General features: G+C 39.2%; 2 protein-coding genes across 5 annotated transcripts in view; both read right to left on the bottom strand.

The window, feature by feature from the left end:
* NUP107 (nucleoporin 107) overlaps positions 1-2,016 on the bottom strand; it is a 45,070-nt gene extending 43,054 nt beyond the window's left edge. For 2 of the 3 annotated variants that reach the window (XM_060025184.1, XM_060025185.1), the window contains exons 1-2: positions 1,907-2,016; positions 71-162 (exon numbers count right to left, since the gene is read on the bottom strand). In XM_060025184.1, coding sequence (XP_059881167.1) covers positions 71-162; positions 1,907-1,914 — 100 coding nt within the window. In that variant the 5' untranslated portion in view covers positions 1,915-2,016. Of the gene's footprint in view, positions 1-70; positions 163-1,839 lie in introns of all 3 variants that reach the window. The other variant, XM_060025186.1, reaches the window with a different exon arrangement.
* A 6,845-nt stretch (positions 2,017-8,861) lies between these two features.
* The window catches only part of RAP1B (RAP1B, member of RAS oncogene family), a 61,866-nt gene continuing 43,135 nt past the window's right edge, over positions 8,862-27,592 (bottom strand). Inside the window, exon 8 of one of the 2 annotated variants that reach the window (XM_060025183.1) lies at positions 8,862-9,097. The gene's annotated coding sequence lies outside the window, so the exon portion shown is untranslated. Of the gene's footprint in view, positions 9,098-24,049; positions 25,370-27,592 lie in introns of those variants that run through there. The other variant, XM_060025182.1, reaches the window with a different exon arrangement.

The following is a 27,592-nucleotide window of genomic DNA, read 5'->3' as shown; positions in this document are numbered from 1 at the left end:
AGAAAAGTCTATAATCCTGATTCCCAACATGTTGCAATTTTTATAATCATGCTTAAAATGCAAAGGATACTTAAAACTCTTTTTTGAGCACTCTGTTTTCGTGCAGTCCGAGTCACCTCTGCCTCCCGGATCACAGGAGATGCCATCTCTTCAAAGCCACTCCTAAAATGGCATAATCAAGCTCATGTGAATGAAATGAGAATGTAGCATTTGCAAAAAAATTTTATCATCATGATTGGACCAAAGGATCCTAAGTCAGTCAAGATGCAGATCATCCCAGTAGCCAAGTCTTTGATATTTTTGTTGACAATGCCCCTATGGCTCCAAATCCTGCGTATCCCTCAAAGTCCTGCTCACATTTTACCTGCACAAAGACTTCTATGACTTTCTAATACTTACTTGTTATTTTCTCCTATGGAATTATTTTAACATGTGGAATCTAAATCTATATTATAACACTGTTTTAGATAACTGCTTCATGAAGGTAAACCTTTCCTCTTTGGATTGAGGTCCCTAAAACTGCAGGAACTCTTAAAAGGATCTTCTGTAGTTTCCAAAATACTTCAAACCATGGATACCACTATTTAAGCTGGTGACTTGGGAGGCTAAGTAAAAAAAGAAATCTAGTAAATTGGAGAGAAATGATCCTTCAAGTTTTTTCTCCCCAGACTACACTAAGGGTGTCTCCTGTCTCAGCACTACTGTAGTCACAATGCCCTTGTCATTCTCTGCCCAAAGTCTAGAAAATAAATTGTGTGAATTAAGAGGCCTGTATCTTAAGACAAGAATCTAATATGCATTTCCTCCACTTGAAAATCTTCAGATAGCTATCTCTGGCCTACAGAATCAAGTCCAAATTTCCTAGCATGGTTTTTACAATCTGACCCCAGCTTACCAGTCCAGCCTTATATTCAGCCAAAACATCACTCCATACAAACATACACTGCATGTGACCATTCGGCTACGCTTTCGTATCCTTACACCTTTGTACATGTTGCTTCTTTTACAGAGGCCTACATTTGCCCCCTTGGTCTACCTGGTAAATACTTACTCATCAAACAGCCTCCTGGAATCTAGAGACACACAGATCCAGGTTGGCAACTTGGTTCTTCTATTTGTTAGCTTCCTAACTGACCAAGTTCCTTAAACTTTTTTAGCCCCAATGTTAGGTGTAAAAAGAGGATCACAGTAGCTATCCTCACAGGATTGTTAGAAAGATTAAATTAGCTAATAATATATTTAAAGCGTTTAAGTTACTCAGTGTAGGCTACTGCTACTATTCAAACACCAACTAGAAAGTATTCTCCTTTGAGAGGTCTTCCTGATACCTCCCATGACAGGGAGACTTCACTGCTCCCCATTTCTTTTCCCACAGAGCAGTACAAAATACTTATCACTCCGTACTGCTCGGCTGTCTCCTCCACTACACATTCCCCCGAGACCAAGAACCTTGAATAACTCATCTTTAACGCAGATGTCTGGCATAGTGCCAGGGTCATAGAAAGAACACAATAACTATCTGGTGCTGGAACCTGTAATCAGAAAGTCTGGGCTGAGATCCCTGTTCCATCACTGACTGGCTCTGTGGTCTAGGGCAGGTCACTCAGCATCTCGAATGCCGGGCCACCTCCTACCTCGCCCAACCCAGGAGCGAAAAATGTTGCGCGAAAGTGAGTAGATGGCAGAGCCGCCGTGGGAACCAGGAGATTATCATTAGCCGTATCCCTTCCCGACCCAAGCGGCCTTTCTCCCATCAGCTGCAGTCCCCCCAGCCCGGAAAAGGAGTCCTAGGGTCAGCACCCGGGCCCTCGTCGGCTTCCTCTGGGAGTCGGGTTTCACCTGTTTCGTTCCTCCAACACCCTGGAGGGACAAGTGTCCGGGCTCGGCCGTCACCACCAGAACTGACCTGTCCATGGCTATAGCCTTCTCCCACCGAGAACCTTGCAAACTCAGTCCCAGCTTAACCACCGCGTTTCAGCCTTCCCGCTCTCCGGAAGCAAACCCTTTGACCCGGAAGCACGTCCTCGCTAAGTCGCTGTAGAAAAAAGAAGCGAGAGGCGGGAGGGGAGAAGGAACAACTTCCCATTCGGCGCATGCGCAACTTCTTCGGCCTGCCGCCGCCTGTCCGGTCTGCGCAGGCGCAAAGGTGTGCCGGCGGTTGACGTCACTGGGCGGGGCGGGGCAGGACCGGGGCGGGGCAGGGGGCGGGGCAGGAAGGAGCGTTTCGCCTCGCTGTGCGGCCGCCCCTTCGCTTGACTGGCATTTATGGGCGTGGTCCAGGCGCCGGGATTATCCTGCTGGGATACTTGACGTATATTGATAGCCTAGAAAAATGTGAAGTCATTTCCTGGTATTCTCTGTCAGAAACAGCCTGGACCTGGAATTCTGACGTGCAGTCTCTGCGCTACACCTCGGGGGTCCCTGTCTCTCTCTTACTGTACTCACCTTGTTTGAACTGTAGTGTAAACCCCCTACAGTTTTTGAAATTGTTTTCCATAATAGCTATTTGTTCTTTACTTGGTATTTTTCTCTATTAAGGAGAAAAGGATCACCTGTCTTAAAAAAGCATAAAGATGTTGGTATTGCCCTCTATTTCAAAGTGCAGGATAGGCAAAAAGAATATTCTGGCCCTGAAGGAATCAGTCGAAGTTTTGCCTTAGGCATTTACATTCCACTCTAATCCTGGGAAATGTCATTCTAGAAAGGCTTCTTCATAGCTAATTTCTGCTGAGACGACGTGGGGTTTTGAAGAAGCGTGGCTTTGGGCTCCATCTAGGCTCGAAACCCCTGCGCTGCAGATTCCTCATCTGTAGAACAGAGGTAACGCCTTTATCGAAGAGTTGTTGGGAGGATTAAAACAAAATGTCAGGGCTTCCCTGGTGGCGCAGTGGCTGAGAGTCCGTCTGCCGATGCAGGGAACACAGGTTCGTGCCCCGATGCGGGAGGATCCCACATTCCGTGGAGTGGCTGGGCCTGTGAACCAATGGCCGCTGAGCCTGCGTGTCCGGAGCCTGTGTGCGAGTGGCTGGGCCTGTGAGCCCTGGCTGCTGAGCCTCCGTGTCCGGAGCCTGTGTGCCACAACGAGAGAGGCCACAACAGTGAGAGGCCCACGTACCGCAAAAAATTTAAAAAAACCCGAGATGTCAGATGTGCACTGCACATAGTACTCATCGAAATGTTAATTTTCTCCTCCTCCAATCACTACTTGGGTCTCACCCTAGTGCTCTCTCATTTTTCCCATATCCTAATTTTCTTGTACAGAAGAACACTTTTCTCTTATGGAAAATGAAATGTGGTCTTAATGGTTTTTGTCAGTGCCAGAGGCAGGTTTATTCAAAGTATGAGCCAGTGTTTCAGGTTCTTGCCATGTGTCCCCTGGCAAGTGAATTCCAATGCGTTTTATTCATGTAATGTACTTGAAGTGATTGACCTTAAGGCACACAATAAAAGTGAAGAGCAACTTTGGGCAAAGGATTAGCTTAGTGTTCAGTTCATATGCAAAGAGGGAACACTTGTTAAAAAGTGCACTGGGGTTCACTTTTGAAACAATCGACTAGTAGGCATAAACACCATACTGAAACCGCACAACTCGGATGGGAGTCGAACCCAGCCAGAACTCAAACTGGGACTTGAACCCACTTTTTTTTTTTTTTTTTTCCCGGTATGCGGGCCTCTCACTGTTGTGGCCTCTCCCGTTGCGGAGCACAGGCTCCGGACGCGCAGGCCCAGCGGCCATGACTCACGGGCCCAGCCGCTCCGCAGCATGTGGGATCCTCCTGGACCGGGGCACAAACTCGTGTCCCCTGCATCGGCAGGCGGACTCTCAACCACTGCGCCACCAGGGAAGCCCTTGAACCCACTTTTAATTGAAATCCGACACCTGGTCTCAGGACTTAATGAAGCTCAGGGTCTTTATGTCTCGTTACAGAAAGAATTCAGTGAGAGACAAAGTGATAGGTAAGGAGTGGATTTATTTAGAGAGAGACACATTCCATAGACAGAATGCAGTCCATCTCAAAAGGCGAGAGTGAGCCCCGAAATATGGGGTGGTTGGTTTATGACTGAGTAATTTCATAGGCTAACAAGTGGGAGGATTATGCCAACTATTTTGGGGAAGGGACGGGGATTTTCAGGAACTGGGCCACGGCCCACTTTTTGGCCTTTTATGGTAGGCCTGGAAACTGTCATGGCATCTGTGGGTGTGTCATTTAGATGCTAATGTATTACAATTACAATGAGTGTATAATGAGACTGGAGGTCTACTGGAAGTTGAATCTTCTGCCATCTTGGACCTAGTTGGTTCTAACCAGTTTATGTCTTGTCCTCAATGGTTAGGCATTCTTTTAATGTGCCCTGCCCCCTTCCTTTCTGTTTCAGTTTTATGCCACTACATTTTGGGGTGGCTTGTTATGTAGCAATAGATAACTGGAACAAGTGGGATCAGACTATAACACTGTTTTATAAACGCTTTTTCACTTAACAGTATGAACATTTTAATCATATCAAATATTTTTCATCTGCAACATTGTTAATTTAGCCAAATATTTTGAAGGAGGAAACTTTGTCTCTATTTACACTGACAATGCAACTTAACACAGTCTGACTTCAACCCTCACTGCTAAAAGAAAACTGCTCCAAACAAGGTCACCAATGCTCTCTTTGTCAGTAAAAGTTTGTGTTTCATCTCTCATCATCTTGGGTGCATTTGACACTGCAGACCACTCTCTTCTCTGCCACAGTCCTGTCCCTAGGTCTCATGACTTTCCTCATGAACTTTTTTAAGTCTTCTCTGGCTTCTCTTGACTAGTCTCCTATGTGGGCTTTTGAAATCTGCCTTTCCCTTAAATGTTAATTCATTTTCTCCAGAATTCTGACCTAAGCTCTCTTTTCTTCAACTCTGCAGTATCCTCAGGCTTTAAACTACCAACTCTTTCCTCCCAGATTCCCAATCTATAGTTCTAGCCCATATCTTGCTTTTGTATTCCAGACTCATACATCCAATTGCTTACTGGGCATGTCCACTTTGAGGATACAGAGTATCTGAAATTTAACATGTTCGAATTCTAAAATAGCAGTTTTCTTCTTTGAGCTCAAAACATTGCAAACATGCTATTAAAATTTCATAATATTCTTTTTATCTAAAGAAGTAGAATTACAGTAAGATTAAGTAATTTACTTCAGGTCATGGACTTGAGCTAAATTGAATCACAAGCCAAAAGTACAGTAAATAACATGAATCATGAATTAAATACAAATACCAGTTTTTGGCTGAACCAAAACCACATGTAAGTTTTCAGACCTAGCTTGGCTCAGGAGACAATATTGCCTGGCCTGTTAAGAGCAGTCTTGGAAATCAGGTTTCCCAGGTTTAAATCTCAGTTCTGCAGTTTATCAGCTATTTAACTATTCTAAACCTCACCTCTATAAATGAAAATATTCTCTTAGGGTAATTGTGAGGACTAAATACAAAAATAGCAATAGAGCAAAGTGGTCAAAAGCTCAGACTTGAGAGTTGGATTGACTTGGGTTACATCCTAGCTCCACCACATACCAGCTACATGACCTTGGGTGCAAGTGTGTGCCTCAGTTTATTCTTTTTGGGTGTAATAATAGTATGAAATCATAAAGTTGTTAGGAGGATTTAGTGAGTTAATATGTGTAAAGCCTTAGAATAGTACCAGGCATTAAATGTGTGGCATATTATACATGTTCAAAAATTATCTTATTCTTACAATAATTATCAGTTCATTTTGCAACATCAAACTTAAGACATAGAGAAAGAGACATTAGTAACATAGATTGAATTGAACTAATTCCAATCCTTATTTTTCACCTCTGATGCAGAAGCATTTTTCCCTGTTTATATAAAGATCTCAAAATAACTAATACTTTATATTGATAAATATAAATATAATTGCAAAGTCTCCTTTTGTTCTCCATATAAAGTAGCTCAGTGGTTATAATCCTGAAGAATCCTTTATTCAACCATTCACAAATAATTATCAAGTGTCAATTATGTACCAGGCACTGTGCTTGTAGCTGGGAGATATTGACTGGGGAAAAGGACATTTGCTGATTAAAAAAAAATAAATCATGTAAACTTACCTATTCAAATATACATAATTGATCACAAACTTGGAATACATAAATATTTTAGATCACCATTATAGTCACCAAATAAAATTTGGCGTTTTTTTTTTTCCTTTGGTCGTGCTGTGGCTTGTGAGATCTTAAGTCCCTGTGGAGTCAACCAATGGACCTCCAGGGAATTCCCTGGCCATTATTTTCTTAAAATATTCTTACTTAAAACCTGTTATGAGGTAAAACCGTTAGATCTCGTAAATTGATATCAGGGCTTGACTGGCAATGTTTTATTCTTTTTCTTTTCCTTTTTGATGTCGACCAGCTCTTTCAGCTCTTTATTTATTTTAAAAAATTGTGATGACATATATATCACATAAAATTTACCATTTTAGCCATTTCCACGTGTGCAGTTCAGTGGCATTAGGTACATTTCACATTATTGTGCAAGGAAATATTTTAGCCTTAAACATAGAAACCAAATTATAAACCAAAATAAATCCAAAATTATTTTTTATTTAATTTGGCTTCCTGCTCAAGATGCATCAGATCTTGGTAGTCAGAATAAAATGCTGACACACATTTCATGCATAAGTAGCAGTGATATTGTAAAGCAGTTATACATCAGTGATGGGAAGGAAAACAGAGCTTCGAATGGATTTTAGGGGGAATCTGCAAGATATGAGTTTGGTCCGGAGAGATCAGGGAGCAAAAAAGATAGAAAAAAATGTTAAATTTCAAGAAGAAGAAGCTCATGAATCAGGGGAGTAAAAAAATATTTAAGTGTGGAGCGTAAACCTTGTGTGCCCTCGAAGATTCAGATGTGTTATCGGAACCTCACATATAGGAGAAATGCTAATGGAAGGACTTCCTGAGACATTGATAGGAGTCTAGGAAAGGATGTGGTCGTGGTGGTGATAGCACGAAGCTATTGATTGAGTACATTATGTCTTTTCCGATATGACATTTTTTGCCGGGGGTGGGGTGGGGTTAGTATCTGGTTTGAAGGAAAATGCTTTCCCTTGAGGTCAAATGGGGTCAAAGTTTAAATACGGAGCCTAGTTGACCCTTGTGTGTCTATCTTGCCTGTAAAGCAGAGAGTGTAGTGTAGTGTAGTGTGGTGGGTAGGGTCTTGTCCGTTCATATTTGATGAGTTATTTCACCTCTTTACACTTCAGTTTCCTCTTCTGCAAAACTGAGATAAGAGTACTGTCCTCAGAAGTTTGTACTCGTGATTAAATATTATTTATGTAGCAAATTTTTATTTTTACATCTTTATTGGAGTATAATTATGTAGCAATTTGAGAGGTGGCACAGAACACAGACTCCTTGGGTTGAATCCTGGCTCCTCCACTTACTCAGTGGAGCCTTGAACAAACTACCTCTCTGTTTCTGTATAACATAAATGATAGTACTTACCTGAGAAATTTATCGCGAGGATTAAATGAGTTTACACAGACAAATCACTTAGAACAGCGTTTGGTCTATAATAATAAACATAGACTAATATTACAATGCACCATGTATAGTAAATATTTAGTATGTGTTTGCTCTTTTGTTCAGCTCCAAGAAGGCAGGGACCATATCTGTTTTTTTTGTTTTGTTTTTTTTTTTACGCGGGTCTCTCTCTGCTGTGGCCTCTCCAGCTGTGGAGCACAGGCTCCGGCCGCGCAGGGCCAGCGGCCATGGCTCGCGGGCCCAGCCGCTCGGCGGCACGCAGGATACCCCCGGACCAGGGAACGAACCCGCGCCCCCCGCATCGGCAGGCGGACTCCCAACCACCGCGCCACCAGGGAAGCCCCAGACCATATCTGTTTTATTCATCTCTACCTTTTGTCACTTTGTAGGTGCTCAAATTTTTTTGAATGAGTGGGTCATTTCCAATCAATACAACTGCATTCAATTCCTCAACAAATATTCTAATAAGAATATCTACATTTATATAATCAGACTGAATTTATTTTCATTTATATTATATTCTATCATATATAGATACCTCACAGTACTCTCTACCACTTCAAAAGAGCTGTCATCTCAGTCTTGTGGAGCTTAAAAACAGGAAGAACTCTTGAATAATTTATATGTTATAGCTTCTCCTCTTAATCCTTTCAAATTTTGTTCAATGTGAAGAGGAAAACAGAATGGTGAAATGTAAAACTTCATAATTTCAAGTTACTCTGTTATTGCTAAATTGTGATTTCAACAGTGATGTCTGGGAGATTTTTAACATGAAATCATAAATATGTTATTGCTTCTTAGAATTCTGACAGTAAGGGTGAGCCCAATACAGTTTTCACTGCAGCTTGTGCTTCTAGTGTTGAAAGCATAGAGCAGTCAGTGACATTTTTAAGGTGGTAGTGAATTTGCTGACAAAAAGTTTGCTGGACAAATAAATCAATTGCAGTGACTCTTTACAGACATCTTAGGCGTCATCAATAGTGAACATGATCTTGGGGGCGATCAAAAAACTAAAATCGTTAATCCCTGTTGATACAGGACATGCTCCAGCTAAACGAAACTATTATTGCAGCTTCTGCATTTTGCTTTGCTGTTTTCGCATACTTCTCTGCTTGGCATAGAAATTCTGTAAATCAAATACGCACTCGCATTCCTGATGAATGATTTCTTAGGGCCTTTGAGACAGCATTGCTTTGTTCTCTTTTCTCTAAATAGCATGATTTATACTCTATTTAGCTTTTAATATGAAGAGAAGGTAGCTAGCATGAACCTTACCCCATAAATTCGACTGGCTAAGGAAAGTCACATTAAAAACTGTTTTTCTTATAATGGTCTTACTTCTGACTGAGCCCTCATCCTCCCTGGTTTGGTGGGTTGAAGGCAGGAAATTCAACCTCACACATCACAGAGGGTCTTTCCTCTTCTCTAGGGTTTGCATAAGAATCCATGCGGTGGCTTCTATGGTGCTAAGAACACAGATAATGGCATTCAGCCTTCAGTCCACTTTACCAAATGCAGGTCATTGTCCAGGTCTCTGTGTCTGACAGTCAGAAAGATGCTGCATACCCAGTGAGTTGGAAGAGGGTAGGGAGGGGTTAAAAGAACACAGCAAAAACGAACACATCATTATCTAAATGAAAACCTTTTGAGAAACAATGTAACAAGTAATTTAAAAACTTGAATGGATCCCATATATGTACAGTTATCTTTTTCTATAAGTAAATATCTTCTAATTAGATCATCTATGAAAATGTATGCTATAAATCTATTCTTTAACAACAACACAATTTTCAAGAGGTCATTTATTTATTTATTTATTGGCCATGCTGTGCGGCATGCGGAATCTTAGTTCCCCAACCAGGGGTCCAACCTGTGTCCCCTGCATTGGGAGTGCAGAGTCTTAACCACTGGACCGCCAGTGAAGTCCCAAGGGGTTATTTTAATGATTGAAAATGCAGTATATTTAGTTTGTAAATACGTTGAGGATATTTTGAGCTACAAACATATTGACATATAAGAGCCAACTATGCAGGTTCTATAAATAGAAGAGCATTTTTAAAAGCATAAAATGATATAATGTAAGTATTGGCAGTGCACTATAATGCCAAGAAAAACCTGCGTCTGTCTTGAACACTGCCCTTGAAACTTGTTAGGACGCTGGAGTCTGTGCCGCGAAAGGGCATTAGGTACGTCTGTGCTTAGAAATCTGTCCTGGCTTCCTATTTGCAATTTTTAAAAGATTGAGTTTAATCTTCAGGAAACTGCCTGCCATCCTAGGGGAATCCTTCTGCTTCTTTGTCCTTCACAAGATCAACTGAAGTTCTTCAGCTGTGTAAGAAGATTGAATTTCAGGTAACAGAAGAAAGTTAAACTCCTTTTGCTTTTTGAATGATGACTTATTTTTTTCTGATTTAGCTATGAAGTTATTACTTAATTTTTTAAAAAATTATTTTTTACTTAAATATAGCATAAGAATGTTAGGGAAAAAGAAATAATTCAAAAGTCATCCATATTACTACGGCTAGGACAGTTATTTTTGTTATAGCACATTATCCCCCATATGTTGATATTCATATTTTACATATAGCAATGAGATTCATACAGTTTTTAAAATTTATATTCCAGAAACTGTTATTTACTTGACACTGACAATGAGGAATTCTCTATGCCTTTGTGATCCTGTTTTGTTTTCCCACAGCTGTATTTTTGCTATTCTTCCCTTATCTACTCAGATCCCCCTAACTCTAACTTCCTCAACCCTCCCCTCCTCTAAAACCATGTTAACAACCTGGAATGTATTTTTCAGTACCTTTCCCAGGCTCATGTAACACACACACACAAACGTAACACAATCCTTCCATGTATTTTGCTTTGTTCACTTTAAATACCTCATAGAAATCCCTCTAAATCAACCATTAAAAATCAAACTTGGACTGCCCTGGTGGCGCAGCGGTTAACAATCGCCTGCCAGTGCAGGGGACACGGGTTCGAGCCCTCGTCTGGGAAGATCCCACATACCGCGGAGCAACTAAGCCTGTGCGCCACAACTACTGAGCCTGTGCTCTAGAGCCTGTAAGACACAACTACTGAGCCCGTGTGCCACAACTACTGAAGCCCGTGTGCCTAGAGCCCGTGCTCTGCAACAAGAGAAGCCAGTGCAATGAGAAGCCCTTGCACCGCAACAAAGAGTAGCCCCTGCTCGCAGCAACGAATACCCAACGCAGCCAAAAATAAATAAATAATTAATTAAAAAAACAAATATCAAACTTTTTTTTTGCCTTGTAGGGTCTTAGTTTCCCGACCAGGGATTGAATTCTGGCCTTCCGCAGTGAGAGCGGCGAGTCAACCACTGGACTGCCAGGGAATCCCCTCAAACTCATTTTTAATGGCTGCATAATATTCTATGTTATGAATGCATCATAATTTATTTAATCATTCTTTTGATGGTCATTCACCCTATTTCTGTTTTTCTACTACACTGTAGCAGTAAAGTACATATATATATATATACTTTTATTTCTTTGGTGTAGCTATCAGGAGTAGGATATAGCTGGGTCAAATAAGCCTACTTTGACTTTCAATAGGTAATGGCAGATAGCAAATTAAAATTTTTGCTTACCAAAGGCTCTACAAGGCACATTTCCATCAGCAATATATGACTCCTTTCTTGCCCTCTAACCTCTCTTCTGGGCTTGTAGTGTTATCTCTTTGCAAATTTTCCCCGTGTGTTGGGTTCTTTGGTATATTGTTTTGCATCTCTCTGTCTACAAGTTAGTTTCAGCATTTTTTTTTTAATGTTTATGGGTCATTTGAATTTGCTCTCCTCGGAACTGCCTAGTAATATCTTTCGCCCATTTTTCTTTTGGATTGTTTCGTTTCAATTCTTAAGAACATTTTGTATTTTGTAGATATTAACCCTATATATTTTGTTATATTTTCCCACATGAACTCTGTAATATATTTTGTCAAATTTTAAATCTATAAATTCTTTAATTTCATTATCTTAATTTAAATATATAAAATATTTTTAGTATATTTATTTATTGGCTGCTTCAGGTCTTAGTTGCGGCATGCAGGATCTTTCGTTGTGGTGCGTGGGCTCTTTGTTGTGGTGCACGGGCTCCTCTCTAGTTGTGGTGTGCGGGCTTAGTTGCCCCCTGGCACGTGGGATCTTAGTTCCCCAACCAGGGATCGAACTGGCGTCCCCTGCATTACAAGACGGATTCTTAACCACTGGACCGACCACCAGGGAAGTCCCATAAATATATAAAATATTTTAATTAAAAAATAGCTTTTTAGTTTCTTAAATTGGCTAAGAAAGTCTCCCCTATCTCTAGACTACACTTCCAGTCTCTTAGATTTCTTTTTGTTTTACTTTATATTTAATTAAAAAAATTTAATATATCTGGAATTTGCTTTTTGTGCGATATAAGGGTTGCACTTTCATTTTCTTCAAATGGATAGCTAGTTGTCCCAGCATTTACTAAGAAACGTTCTTTCTTACTGAAATACAACTTTGTCATATATTAATGTTATATACTAGAATCTACTTCTGGACTCAGTTCTACTCTACTAATTAATGTTATTTCTTTTTTAAAAATATTTATTTATTTTTGGCTGTGTTGGGTCTCAGTCACGGCAGGCAGGCTCTTAGTTGTGTGCAGGGCTTCTCTAGTTGTGTGCAGGCTCAGTAGTCCTGTGCTATGTGGGAGCTTAGCTCCCTGACCCGGGATCGAACCCGCATTTGCTGCATTGGAAGGCGGATTCTTTACCACTGGAGGGCCAGGGAAGTCCCTTAATGTTATTTCTTCTTTCACTTGAACTTTAAGATCATTTAGTTCAATTTCAAAACTTCACCAGTTGAAATTCAAATTGGAATCATATTACATTAAAATGTTAATTTGGGGCAATTGATATTTCATATTGTCTTCCCACTCAAGAATATAGTTTGTTCAGATCTTGATTTATGTTCTTTAATGACTTTTTAGTAGCTCTTTCTTGTTTACTTTATTCCTTGAGACATTTATAATTTTTGTCTGTTACAATATTTACCCTCATATCAACTTTTAAGTGCTTATTGTGAATATAGAAAAAAAAAGCTATTGATTTTTGGCAGATTTATTTTGTATTCAGCTACCTTCCTAAGTTCCTGAATAATTCTAATTGACTTTTGAGCTTTTCAAGTATTTATTTATAATAACTTCCTTTTCTAGTGTTTATGTTTTATTCTATTGATTTAAGGCATCCATTAGCACTAATTGGGGACACTAATATGCCCTATTTCATAGCATCGTTTTGAAGGCTAAATAAAAACCTGTAAAGTGCTTAGAGCAGTGGGTGGCACATGGTAGGGGTCCAAGAAATAACTAATATTGTTATTACTTCTAAACTATCAGAGTTGATGAGTTCTTGAATCCCAAGTTTCTCATCAGAACATCATGCCAAAGAACAAGAATTCAGCTATCACTTGCTGGTTTTTCTTATTCTTTCATCATTCTGCATTTAAATTGGTTTTGGGGAGCATGGGTAACAGGTTTCTTAAGCTTTTATTTGTGATTCTCTCACCTTGACAGGATGACAGGAAAAGAGAGCAGAGAAATAGTCTATGTTTGGGGATGATTCCATAGATTGTTATTATGTAATAACAGATTAAAAAAAATTATTACATAATTATTATAACAACAATTTCTGGAATCATTATCATTCCACAGGTTACCTTCCTTTGGAAAAGAGATGTTATAGTCAAACTAGGTTTAAGGCTAGATACTGAATATGTTTTGGTTTAACTCATGGGGTGGTTTTGAATTTATTGTGTGCAGGTCAAGGAGACCTGTCACAAAATCTTTTGCTTCCTAGAATTTGTTACCTTTCTTCCTCGAAGTGAGATAAAGCAGTTGAGCCAATTGTGACTAATTCTACTGCTCCTCTCAGTGAGTTTCACAAGCAACTGAGCCAAGAAAAAAGTACTTCCTTATGATGTAATAGCCTTGGGGAGATGAACTCTAGGGTAGCTATAGCTCTCTTCCGGCAGACAGTGCGGCAGGGAGGTGGCACTGTAAATTGTCTTCACTTTTCAGGGCTGACATGGTTTGACATTTTAGTTCTTATTTGGATGACAACCTGAGACCTGTCCTCTTTACCCCCCCTGAACAAGAACCTTGGCAGGGGGCCCAGGGCTAACTCTGTATCTGGATTAGCCACATCCTGCTAAGGAGAGGATGTCCTGCCCATCAGAATATCCTGTACTGGTTCAGAATGGAAGGATGAAGGGAGGGGTGATGGGTGCCTCTTCCTTCTTTAGTGCCATCCTCTATGACAGCACTGGTGGAATGAAATTAATGGCATGGTGGTAGCTAGCTAATATCATCTCTTTGTTTCTGAACAAGTTAAGAGCTAGCTGTTAGGTGTTTGACATAGTAATTACCAGCTGGTCTAGCTTCTGCAGGAGCCCAAGATGCATTTCAAGAATCATGACTGTCTTTTAGTCTAATAAAATAGACTCTATGTCTCCAGTTAAAATCTTGCACAATCCAAGTCATGCTTTAGTGAAGCCAGAAAACCCAAAGGAATAAATGAACAAAGTGAGAACTTTTTCCAGAATAGTTCTGATAGAGAATGACTGAATCAACTTCTGGGAACTATAAGTTTGTATCTTAAACACATAAACCCCACAGATGGTTACTGTTCCCTTTTACCATTACTTCAAATAGTTACCAGAAATAACGAACAGATAAGGCCTATCTGGAGAAGGTTCAAATTCATTTTTGAGAAACCTCACAGAAACCTAATGCAGGATGTACTAAAAAATATAAAACCCCCAAATCCCACTGGGTTGAAGTAATCCCTTATTTGCTTGAGTGTTCAATGTACTTTATTCCAACCAAATGAATTTTTATCATTTAATTCTTGTGCCCATCCATTGCTCCCATTTCTAAAAACAAAGAAAGAAAGGCAGTAAATGAAACATGCAATTCAGTGCAGAGGTTGAATAAAATCTAAATCATGACACTGGTTTCAGAAGCACTCATTTTCTTCTAATATGAATCATGTATGTCTGACTGAAGGTGAGGGGGTGAGGTGGAGGCAAAACCCTTTTTGTTGTGTCTAGAAATGAAAAGCAGAGAAAATAAAGTTTACTATTTATCACTCCTAAAAGTAAGTCAGTAGAAGGGGGAAGTTTCTGTCATTGCTGAATATTATAAAATGTCGGGTAGACTGGATGTGTGCTAACCCAAGTGGAAGGTAATTCAGTGGGATAATGATTAACAGCATTTCATGGACACTATATTGGTTCTGGAATTGTGGAACTAGCCCAGACTGGACCTCTTATTGATTCATGAAGGTCTCCTCTGACTTTAGGTTTCCCTTAGAAGGATCTCTGCAGAGTAGCTTAATTCTGGGGCTTTCCTAGGCGGGATCTTTCTAGGGAGACCCTTAGGTCTGCTGATTCAATTTGCCATGTTTCGGATTATCCTAGAGTAGACCCATGCTGGTCTTTGTTACTGCAAAATTAGTAAAACGCTGTGTAGTAGGTTGATAATGGCTTCCAAAGATATGTTCCCATCCTAATCCCCAAACCTGTGAATGTTACCTTCATTTGAAAAAAGGGTCTTTTCAGGTGTGATTAAGGATCTTGAGATTATCCTGGATTATCCGGCTGTGCCCTAAATGCCAACATGAATGTCCTTAAAAGACAGATGAGACACAGAGGCGATATGAAGATGGAGGCAGTTTGGAGTGATTGCGGCCTAATGCCCAGGAATGCTGGCAGCAAGGAATGACTTCTCTCTTGGAACCGCTAGAGGGAGCGAGGCCTCACCAACACTTTGATTTTGGACTTTTGGCCTCCAGAACCGTCACAGAAAGTTTGTTGCCTTAAGTCACCAAATTTGTGGTAATTTGTTATAGTAGCCCTAGGAACTAACACATACTGCTTAGCTAGGACACCAATGTCTTTTTAGAAAATAACAGAAACAAGTCGACAACATATGAGAACCCACTTAATAAATAATAATTTACCACCCTAATGCATTTTTGTGGGTAAAACACCAAAGTGCCATTTAAAAGAGGAACAAACATGTTTATATCATTGGAAATGCAGGTGGAGAAATATTTCAATGACATGTATTTGAAAGATGCCTTGGGGACGTGGTACAGCTGAATTTGAAAAGAAGTTTGTCAATACTGGCTCTGAAACAGACTTTATACAGGCATACCTCACTTTATTACAATTAGCAGACTACTGTGTTTTTTACAAACCGAAAGTTTGTGGCAACCCTGCAGCAAGCAAGCCTACTGGCACCATTTTTCCTACAGCACTTGCTCACTTCGTGTCTCGGTGTCACATTTTGGTAGTTCTTGCAATATTTCAAACTTTTTCATTATTATTATATTTGTTATGGCAATCTGTGATCAGTGATCTTTGATGTTACTATTTTAATTGTTTGGGGTGCCACAAATCATGCCCATATAAGGCTTCGAACTTAATAAATGTTGTGTGTCTTCTGACTGTTCCACTGATTGGCCATTCCTGTCTTGCCCTTCCCATTCCCTGAGACATAACAGTAGTGAAATTAGGCCAATTAATAACCCTACAATGGCCTCTAAGTGTTCAACTGAAAGAATGTGTTGCATGTCTCTCACTTTAAAAGCCAGAAATGATTAAGCTTAGCGAGGAAGACATGTCCAAAGCCTCCTGTACCAGATAGGCAAATTGTGAGTGCTAAGGAAATTAAAAGTGCTACTCCAACGAACACACAAATGGTAAGAAAATTAAACAGCCTTATTGCTGATATGGAGAAAGTTGCAATGGTCTGGATACAAGATTAAACCAGCCACAACATGCCCTTGAAACAAAACCTAATCCAGAGCAAAGCTCTAACTCTCTTCAATTCTAAGACGGCTGAGAGAGGTGAAGAAACTGCAGAAGAAAAGTTTGAAGCTGGCAGAGGTTGGTTCTTGAGATTTCAGAAGCCATCTGCATTAACATAAAAGTGCAAGGTGAAGCAAGTGCTAATGGAGAACCTGTGGCAAATTATCTAGAAGATCTAGCTAAGATAATTAATGAAGGTGGCTACACTAAACAATACATTTTCAATGTAGACAAAACAGTCTTCTACTGGAAGATGCCATCTAGGACTTTCATAGCTAGAGAGAAGTCAATGCTTGGCTTCAAAGCTTTAAAAGACAGGCTGACTCTCTCGTTAGGAGCTAATGCAGCTGGTGACTTGAAGTTGAAACCAATGCTTATTTACCATTCTGAAAATTCTAGGGCCCTTAAGAATTATGCTAAATCTACTCTGTGATCTATAAATAGAACAGTAAAGCCTGGATGACAGCACATCTGTTTACAACGCGGTTCACTGAGTATTTTCAGCCCACTGTTGAGACCTACTGCTCAAAAAAAAATGTATATGTTCCTTTCAAAATAGTACTGCTCATTGACAATGCACCTGGTCACCCAGGAGCTCTGACAGAGAGGTACAAGGTGATTCATGTTGTTTTCATGCCCACTAACACAACATCCATTCTGCAGCCCATGGATTAAGAAGTAATTTTGACTTTCAAGTCTTATTATTTAAGAAATATATTTCATAAGGCTATAGCTGCCATAGTGATTCCTCTGATGGATCTGGGTAATTTGAAAATCTTCTGGAAAGAATTCACCATTCTAGATGCTATTAAGAACATTCCTGGGCTTCCCTGGTGGCACAGTGGTTAAGAATCTGTCTGCCAATGCAGGGGACATGGGTTCGAGCCCTGTCCGGGAAGATCCCACGTGCCGCGAAGCAACTAAGCCCGTGTGCCACAACTACTGAGCCTGCACTCTAGAGCCCGCAAGCCACAACTACTGAAGCCCACGCACCTAGAGCCCGTGCTCTGCAACAAGAGAAGCCACCGCGATGAGAAGCACACGCACGGCAACGAAGAGTAGCCCCCGCTTGCTGCAACCAGAGAAAGCCCACACAGCAACGAAGACCCGATGCAGCCAAAAATAATTAAATAAATATATTTAAAAAAAAAAAGAACATTCCTGATTCGAATGGCTATCATTAAAAAATCTACAAATAATAAATGCTGGCAAGGGTGTGGAGAAAGGGGAATGCTCCTACACTGTTGGTGGGAATGTAAATTGGTGCAGCCACTATGGAAAACAGTATGGAGGTTCCTTAAAAAACTAAAAACAGAGTTGCCATATGATCCAGCAATCCCACTAATGGATATATACCTGGACAAAACTATATCTGGAAAAGACACATGCACCCCTATGTTCACAGCAGCACTATTTACAATAGCCAAGACGTGGAAGCAACCTAAATGTCCACTGACAGATGAATGGATAAAGAAGATGCGGCACATATAATACGATGGAATACTATTCAGCCATAAAAAAGCAATAATGCCATTTGCAGCAACATGGATGGACCCAGAGATTATCATACTAAGTGAAGTCAGAAAAAGACAAATACCATGTATCACTTATATTTGGAATCTAAAATATGACACAAATGAACTTATTTACGAAACAGAAACAGACTCACAGACATAGAAAACAGACTTGTGGTTGCCGGTAGGGGGCAGCGTGGAGCGTTGAATTGGGAGTTTGGGATTAGCAGATGCAAGTTATTATATACAGAATGGATAAACAACAAGGTCCTACTGTATACCAAAGGGAATTATAAACCATAATGGAAAAGCAAAAAGAAAGAACATTTCTGACTCAGGGAAAGAGGTCAAAATATTAACATTAACAGGAATCTGGAAGAAGTTGATTCCAGCTCTCATGGATGACTCTGAGGGGTTCAAGATTTCAGTATAGGAAGTAACTGCAGATGTGGTGGAAACAGCAAAAGAACTAGAACTAGATGTGGAGCCCAAAGATGTGACTGAATTGCTGCAATCTCATGATAAAACTTCAACGGTTGATAATTTGCTTCCTGTGGATCAAGAAAGAGTGGTTTCTTGAGATGGAATCTACTCCTGGTGAAGATGCTGTGAAGACTGTCGAAATGACAACAAAGAATTTTAAATATTACATAAACTTAGCTGATAATACAGCGGCAGGGTTTGAGAAGATTGACTTGAAGTTTCAAAGAAGTTCTACTGTGGGTAAAATGCTATCAAACAGCACTGCATGCCACAGAGAAATCGTTCATGAAGGGAAGAGTTGATCCATGTGGCAAACGTCATGGCTGTCTAATGTTAAGAAATGTCCACAGCCACCCCACCCTTCAGCAGCCATCACCACTGAGGCAAGACCCTCCACCAGCAAAAAGATTACACCTTGCCAAAGGCTCAGATGATGACTAGCATTTTTTTAAGCAATAAAATACTTTTAAATTAAGGTTTGTAGTTTGTTTTAGACATAATGCTACTGCACACTTAATAGACTACAGTATAGTATAACTTTTATATGCATTGGGAAACTAAAAAATTTGTGACTTGCATTATTGCAATATTCACTTTATTGCAGTGGTCTGGAACTAAACCTGCCATATCTCTGAGGTGTGCCTGTAGTTGCTGAACAGACATCCACAGACCTGGTACTAATCCGAGGATGGTATTTCTAAAACTATCCTATCATCTCCTTAGATTAGTAGCTAATTCCCCACCAAGAAGTATATAAAGAGACAGATAGAAATTATGATGCAACGAGAGAATGAACTACTGCTGGCCTTACCAGTGTAAACCAAGTAGAGGAGGACACTGTCTTGCCATTAAGAATGCTGTATTCTCTGGCTATAGAAGGCTATTTGCTGCCTTCTATGCCCTTGTCTTTGTAACAGCAATCCTTTGTACTCCAACCTTTCTCCTCCCCATCCCACTGAGGCCAGGCTTTCTTTCTCTATACTTAATCCTTATGAAAATAATTTCATTCACACTCATGGTTGCCTCCTGTATGTCAATGACTTCAAAGTCTAACTGTTAAAATCCACCTCTCCTCAGAAGATACCCTTTAAAACATTTCACTTAAAATAAACTTCATCATACCAAAAGGTTGTTTCGCTCATGCACTAAAAACCACGATTCCTTGTTGGCTTCTGTATTGTATCATCATTGGTTTCAATCCCTCTGGTTTGGCTCATATAACCCGGTATTTCACTCTTTCCTTCAGCTCCCACATCTAAGCCATTAAACAATTCTCCAGTTATTCCTTTTTAAAACTTTGTGGGCTCTCCTTCTCACCGCAGCTCCAACGCTATCACTTCATGCTTACACACCCAAGCAGCCTCCAAGCTGGCTGGGTTACCTCCAGCTCGACCATTTTACCTCCTGAGCTATCTTTCACACAGCTGTCAGAATCTGCTGATTAGTTATATTACTCCCACTCTATGCTGTAGCCATCTGATCTTGCTCCATTTCCACTATGGAAAGACACTCATTTTTTTCTGCCAGCCATGTAGTTCTCCATCAGTGGTTGATTTGCTCAGAGAATCTAATTAACACTGACCTGAGTAAAACGCATAGAAATATAAATCAAATAGTCCATACAAGCAAAATACAATTTTTACTCTTAGTCACTTGGATTAGTGTGGATAATGGAGCATGAACTCTCTGTGGTTAGATATGAGGTACTAGGTTTTTGCTTATGAGATACTTTCTGACTGGCCTTCCCCACCACTGATACATTAAGCACCTTGCCAGCAGTGACTGGGTTTATTCTCTCATTTACTTTTTCCTACTCCCCTCTCCTCCAAACACAGCACATTTCACGTCTGACAGAAATAGAGTTTCCTGTTCTGAACTTAGTGCTCCCAGGGGGCATAAACTACCACACTATAAATAGAAAGTTCAATGGGTAATAATGGTAGATGACAAAAACACTGAAGGCTTTGATCTCTGCCTATTTAAAAAACTGCTGTACCCTTTTGATTTAAGTGAATACTCTATTCACATTAAAACCTTGTATGATCTGCCTTGTTTAGTATTCAGGAAAAAACGTGCATTTTGACCCAAATGTTGAATATGGATAATTATTTAAGTCACTGTATCAGGAAAATCTGGTTAAACTAGGTTTGTAATATAACAAAACAGTAAAAATTCTCTCCACACCCTTTCAAATAAATCAGAATAGAGAAATTAACTGCCTACAAATGACAACATCTTTATACATATTAAAAACGATACCATGCTTTTCTAAAATCATTAAGTTGTCCCAAATAGAAAGTTCTGAGACAGTTTGTTTTACACCAATTGAGTTTTGCTCATTTGTTGACTCCCCCCCTCCCCCCAATAGAATGTAAGCTCCACGTGAGCAGAACATCCCTGCTGTATCCACACTAGCATAGTGAACAGTGCTTGAACCATGGTAAATATGCAATACTCAATGTGTTTGTTGGTTCTTAAGATACAAAAATCAGGTGGATAGCCCTAATTCTGGAAAAAATTTTTAATTTTTAAGGTCAGTAATCTATAGGCCACACAAAGGGTGTTTTAAGGGAACAAGTTCAAAGTATGTGCAACATATGGATTACTTCTGTAGCATTTAGAAAACCGACCTATTCATCAATAAGTATTTTATTTCTACCTTTCAAAGATAAATTAATGTCAAGCCTACAAACTTAGTTGCTCCATTAATAGGTTTAGAATTTTGACAAGTATCATCAATAGCATAAAAAGGACTCATACGTTCTTCTTTCAATGGTCAGTTAAGGGAACAGAAGTTTAGTTCTGTTTTCTATTTCACTTCTCTCATACATTCATAAAATACCAGATGTACTGACGCACTGTAACAAATTATAGAACAGATTAAAAAATTTTTGAGTCTTATAAGTCACAATTTGTTAAGGCTCACTGCTAGTTTGAGAGATAAAGACTGCAAACACTGGGACTTCCCTGGTGGTGGTGCAGTGGATAAGAATCCGCCTGCCAATGCAGGGGACAAGGGTTTGATCCCTGGTCCAGGAGGATCCCACATGCTGCAGAGCAACTAAAACTAAGCCCATGCGTCACAACTACTGAGCCTGCGCACCACAACTACTGAGCCTGAGTGCCGCAGCTACTGAAGCCCGCGCGCCTAGAGCCCATGCTCCACAAGAGAAGCCACTGCGATGAGAAGCCCACGCACCACAATGAAGAGTAGCCCCCGCTCACTGCAACTAGAGAAAGCCCGTGTGCAGCAACAAAGACCCAATGCAGCCAAAAAATAACATTAAAATTTAAAAAAAAGACTGCAAACACTATGATTATTTCTAAGATACGGCTGTAGGAATATTAAGTATAAAATACTGTAACTCTACATTTCCATGATTTAAAGAGTGGCAGAATAGATGGGGATTAAATTCAATGAAGACACAGACAGACAAACCAGAAGAAAAAATGTTGCAGTAATGAGTTTTGATTCTAAGCTATCTGCCCCACATCTAGAGACGATTTAAAAAAAAGCAAAGTTATTCTCATAAGCAGAGGTTTTAAAACTTCCTACTCATAATATCCACGTGTGGTAAAGATTATATATTTAAGGAAAAGAATTGAATCAACATGCAAGTTAAAACAAGGTTTTTACACTTTTTAGAAAAATTACGTGAAATACCACTGTTTTTCTCCAAAAATTTGCTTTTCTCCAAGTATCCTTGGGGACATAAAAAGGGACTCATTAGTTTTCTGACTTAATTATTTTAATATTTTTGTCCATTTAAGTACCAGAACAGTCAATCTACATATGATTTGCATTCCTAAGCTGCAGTTGTTATTTTGTATGGGAGACAATGGTGTTTTTTGCCAAAACCACAGCCCCATTTCTGTTAGCAAAATACAAAATAAAAAGCAACAAAAATATTGACCTGGAGGATGACACTGGCCATGTACTTCACTCTCTTTAACTCCTGTGAAGTAGATGCTACTATCATTCCCATTTTACAGGTAAAGCAACTGAGGAAACTAACCAGGGTCACAAGCTAGGAGGTGGCAGAGCTGGGATTAGAAACCTAGGAAATCTGGTTCTGGAGCCCATTCTTATTCACTATAGTAAACTGTCTTTTTTTTTTTTTTTTTTGTGGTACGCGGGCCTCTCACTGTTGTGGCCTCTCCCATTGTGGAGCACAGGCTCTGGACGCGCAGGCTCAGCGGCTATGGCTCATGGGCCCAGCCGCTCTGCGGCATGTGGGATCTTCCCAGACAGGGGCACAAACCCGTGTCCCCTGAATCGGCAGGCGGACTCTCAACCACTGCGCCACCAGGGAAGCCCTAAACTGTCTGCTTTGTACCCCTAACACTCATCTGTAATTAATGTGTTGTTTCCCACCAGATCAACAGTTCTCAACTGGGGCAATTCTGCCCTTCAACACCCCTCTCCCCTTTCCCTGAATCTAACTTGGAGGACACTTGACAATGTGTGGAGACAATTCTGCTTGTCTCAACTTGGGGGCGGGGGTGGTATTACTGACATCTAGTGGGTAGAGTCCAGAGATGCTGCTAAAAACCCTATAATGTACAGGAAAGCCCCCAACAACTCATCATCTAGCATACAGCATCCACAGTGCTGAGGCTGAGAAACCCCAAAGTAAAGTATCAATCCTAGGGGGCCGGGTCCTAAGTTGATCTTGGATGCTGCTCTATCCTCAGACCCAGAATAAATGGCTGACAAGAAATTACTAAATTTATCTGTTGGATATTTATCTGTTTTTAAGAGCCTAGAACGCAGCCTGGCACATAGCTGGTAGGTAACAAACATTTATGAAAGTAACTGAATTAACGGTGGTGCCCTCAAAGAGGGCCAAATGGATGTAACAACAGGACATAATAAATTGAAGTGATTTTAGTGCTCCATAATTCCACCTCTGGCGGATTTAATTTTCTCCCAGTGACTTTAAATAAAACCAGTTCTGCCAAAACAAGTCTCTTAGTTAAGTGGGGTTTCTCAGAGAACATTTTTTTCTTTAGATAACATGGAACCTTTTAATATATGGAATTCTGTGAGTGAAATATGTAAGGAATAAGACATTTTTCTTTTTTAAAATGAAAGCTTTTAAATGTCCCATTCAAATATCAAGTATTTAGGAGATTAGCAGACATCCCTAAATTAGATGGTATCACTAGTTAATTGCTAATATGCTCAGTGGCTGGAAAATATTTTGATAAAGTTTGAGTTAAGATTCATTTACAGATTTCAAAAAAGAACTGAATTACAGCACATCTAAGACAAACACTCATTATATAAAAAGAAAGTAGTACTTGAGTCCACTTCATTGAAAGATTTTTATGACCACAAGTACAACTGCGCCCTATTTTTTTAAAAATAATCTAAGTGTAACACCTGCCAAAGTATTTTCAATTCTTCCTCCTATACCTCAAAGAGCTACTGAACACTGCCCAGAAAGCATACGTTCATAAGTAATATTGCTTGATTTACAAAATTCTTTCCAAAGGAAAAATTCAAAAGATGGTTATGTGGATATTCAAACAATACTAAGAACAATATCTGACTTCTTTCTCTCATCATTTCTGTAATTAATGAGTCTGCCCAAATGTTAAATTATGAAACCACGCTATGCAAAATGCACCCATTCCATTTAAAAAGAAGTTAAACCCATATTTATTTACTAGCACTGTTAAACATTACACAAAACACATTCAAGTGGCAAGTAATTATAATGCAAGCCCTTGCATGGCAATCCAAATTTATTGAACTACTGATGCTAAGTTATACAAAATTGCACCACTTTAATTAAGGCTTTTAGTTTACATTTGGCCACCTCAAAAGTAGTTGTAACATTAGGTTGGTCAATTTAAATACTGTGGCTCCCTGTTGGATAGACACACAATCTTTACACCCAAACGTTAATGCATACAAAGCAACAAGGCATTGTTAAATAAAACAGCAATAGTTACTGCAACTTAGGCCTTGTGACCAATTACACATGATTAAAATTACTTCCCACATTCACATCCACAGTACTCGTCCACCATTTAACATCTCAACCAAAACGTTACACATGTGAAACAATCACTAACAGGCAAAAATACTAAACCTGTATATTTGGTATTGCAAATACACTTATGCATGAGCAAGCAGGGGATTCACAGTGAGAATCTACAGCTGCAGAAGCCTGAAAATGATTTACAAAAATTGTTAAATCATTAAAAAATTGTTTGAAAATATACACTTCTTGTTGTAGACCCCCACTGTACACACAACTATAAACATTGTTCCCTATGTAAACAAAAAAGGAAACATATAATAAAAGATTTGAAAAGTCTGGACATTTCCTTCCCAACAGATATTAAAGGCAACGTCTTTAATCTAAGACATACTGAAAGGACTATCATATTTTAAAGACAAGATCACTGTCTCCACAGGTTTTTAAAAATTAAAAAAACTATATAGCTGTGTTAATCAAAGCGCTTATTTGTACAATACAATGATAATGACCTTGAATTTCTTAAAAAAAATTACAATAAGCTACAAGTATCAAAGAAGCGAAGTTATCTGGAGTAGTCTATATAGGAGCTCTTTGGACTTTCTTTTATTATGCTAAAATAGTGGTGCTTTTAGGATTTACATTATTGTACTCTCCAATACAAAGTATAGGGCGTGTTAAAGTATACAGTACACCATTTTCATACATGTACAACATTGGTGGATGAAAAATGTCTCTTAGCAGTAATACTGGATTGTAGCCTCTGGTTTTACCAGCTGCATACTCTAGGACTATTATATAAGTAAAAATCTCTCTTGTGATACTGGAAAGTGATTAGAATGTGCAAACTGATGTAGTAGCTTTCATCCGCCTCTTAAAGGGTACCACCACAGAAAGTCCATTTAAGATGTTGGTAGGTTTAACAAAGTTGGAATGCTGGCACTGTTGAATTGGGCAACAGTTCTTCAGACCTGTCAAAATGAGGAAATTAAATTAATTGAAAACATGGGGTGTAAACAGCACACTAAAGATCCAAAGGACATATTAAGACAACAGTGCTAAAGTGTCAGAAATAAATATAATACAGGTTCTTATCCTCGTCATTACATTATGACCAGGTACCACGAATCATGGCAAAGCATAGGTAGACATTTTCATCTTTTTTGGAATGACTTCATCTATTCTGCTGCCTTCTTGAACGTCAGTCAAATGTAAGTTGAGTGTACCTTAATGCAAATTTCTTTGTATTACCTTCCAAAGATTAAAAGCAAGGAAAAAAAAAAAAACCACCACATTAAAATTGTACATTAGGTCACCTTTACTAGAATTAGGATTATAAAACAGACATCAATATTAACAAAATGGCTGATCTATAAGTGTTTACAACCCTAGAATTACAAGAGGAATACAGAATGCACATCTAACCAGGCTTTCTAGTATTAGAAAATCAAGACTTTTCTTCCCTATTCTTCCAATAAGAGTGGCTAAAAAGCTGGTGCAGAGAAGTGAACAAGATAGAATTTATTTCACGAAGGCTCTCTACAGTTGACAGCTATATACTTTTTAATTCTACATAAACAGATTCTACCAACTCTAAGATAGATGTCAGAAAAGGCTGTTATTACACTAAAATCATACCAAATTAAACTTAAAAAAATTTGAGTGATGTAAAGAAGGTAAAATCAGAACTCACGGGTCTGTCATTTATTTGTTTAACTTTGGATGATTTTCTGCACACATGCCTGGGCTAAAAAAATGTTTCTTTTTTTTTTTTTAACTGGTTTTCTGGGAATCAGATTTGTTGCAAGCTTCAGAAACGTTGTTAATATAGATGTAGCTGATGAAATAATTTCCACAAATGCTTTGAACTTTAAGCCCTCGTTTGGAGTCTGAATGAGTTTTCTAAGTTTCCTAAATCTTAGCAGGTTGAATGTAGCAAATTGGAAAGGACAGATGGGAGTGTGTGAGCTCAGGCACATGTGTGCTGCTAAGAATGCGCATGTGGTTGGAAATGAGAGGATATAGAACATGAGAGGTTGTATCTCTAAACAGAAAGCCTTAAATGGAGAGTAGGGACAAAAACTCTAGAGAGATACAGAATCAGAGTTCTATGGTAGTATAGGGCCATTTAACACAGGAAGCAGCAGAGCTACAAACATTCAAAGTTCCCAAGGATAAGAGTACAGTAAGATATGGTTTAACAATACCTGGCAAACAGCAGCTAATAGGTAAGGGTTTACCATGTGCCAGACACTGAACTAACTGCTTTACAAGTATTAACTTATTTAATATGACTGTTTTCAAAAACTATGTTACAGTGTTGTATGCTCAGTTTTCCTTTGCTGTCTCATCTCAGGGTTGTATTTGTGGTTCTCTCTTCCTGGGAACTCTTCATCCCCTACACAATTTCTACTTATCCATCAGATTTCGACTTAGATGTATCTCACTCTGACAGACTTTCCCTGAATCCACAGTTCACATCTGACTGGTCTGGTGCCCCAGTTAAATGCTCCAATAGCACCCATAATAGTGACTAATTATGGACTTGGGAGACAGATCACAGTTCAAATTCTGAGCGATGTACTCAGATCACTAGATTCAATTCTGACTAGGCTATTCACTAATTGCAGGGCTTGAACAAGTAACAATATTTCTGTGCCTCAGTTCACTCATCTGTAATATGGGAATTATAATAATTCTGCCTCACAGGATTGTTGTGAGAGTGCAATTAACATATATAGGCAGTACTTAAGACTGCCTGGAGCATAATATATAAGGGGTTTTTTATTATCAGTACCATGCTGGACTTATTCTGCAATAGCATTTATCATATTTTGCAATTGTTTGTCTAATTCTCCAACTAGACCTTAGTTAGCTTAAGGCAACAAAGAAGAAAGCAGAGAAGACTGGTTTTCATCACCACTGTATTGTCAACACAAACCAGTGACCCACTGAGGCATGAGTATATACTGGATAAACTCATCTAGAATTCTCACTTATGTGGAATACCTTACTTCTGATGATGATATATAAATGAAATAATTATTTTAATTACTAGGATATCATATTAACTCGTATCTTAAAAGGGAAGTAACCATTTCTCTTTTAGGAAAAAAAATCCTATATTTACTTTCTTAACCCTTAATAAAGTTGAGGTTAAAAATTAGAGGAAACAAACAAACAAAACAGAGGAA

The sequence above is a fragment of the Delphinus delphis genome, chromosome 11 (genome assembly GCF_949987515.2).
Source record: "Delphinus delphis chromosome 11, mDelDel1.2, whole genome shotgun sequence".
In the NCBI taxonomy this organism is placed as follows: domain Eukaryota; kingdom Metazoa; phylum Chordata; class Mammalia; order Artiodactyla; family Delphinidae; genus Delphinus; species Delphinus delphis.
This window is presented reverse-complemented; position numbering and strand designations above follow the sequence as displayed.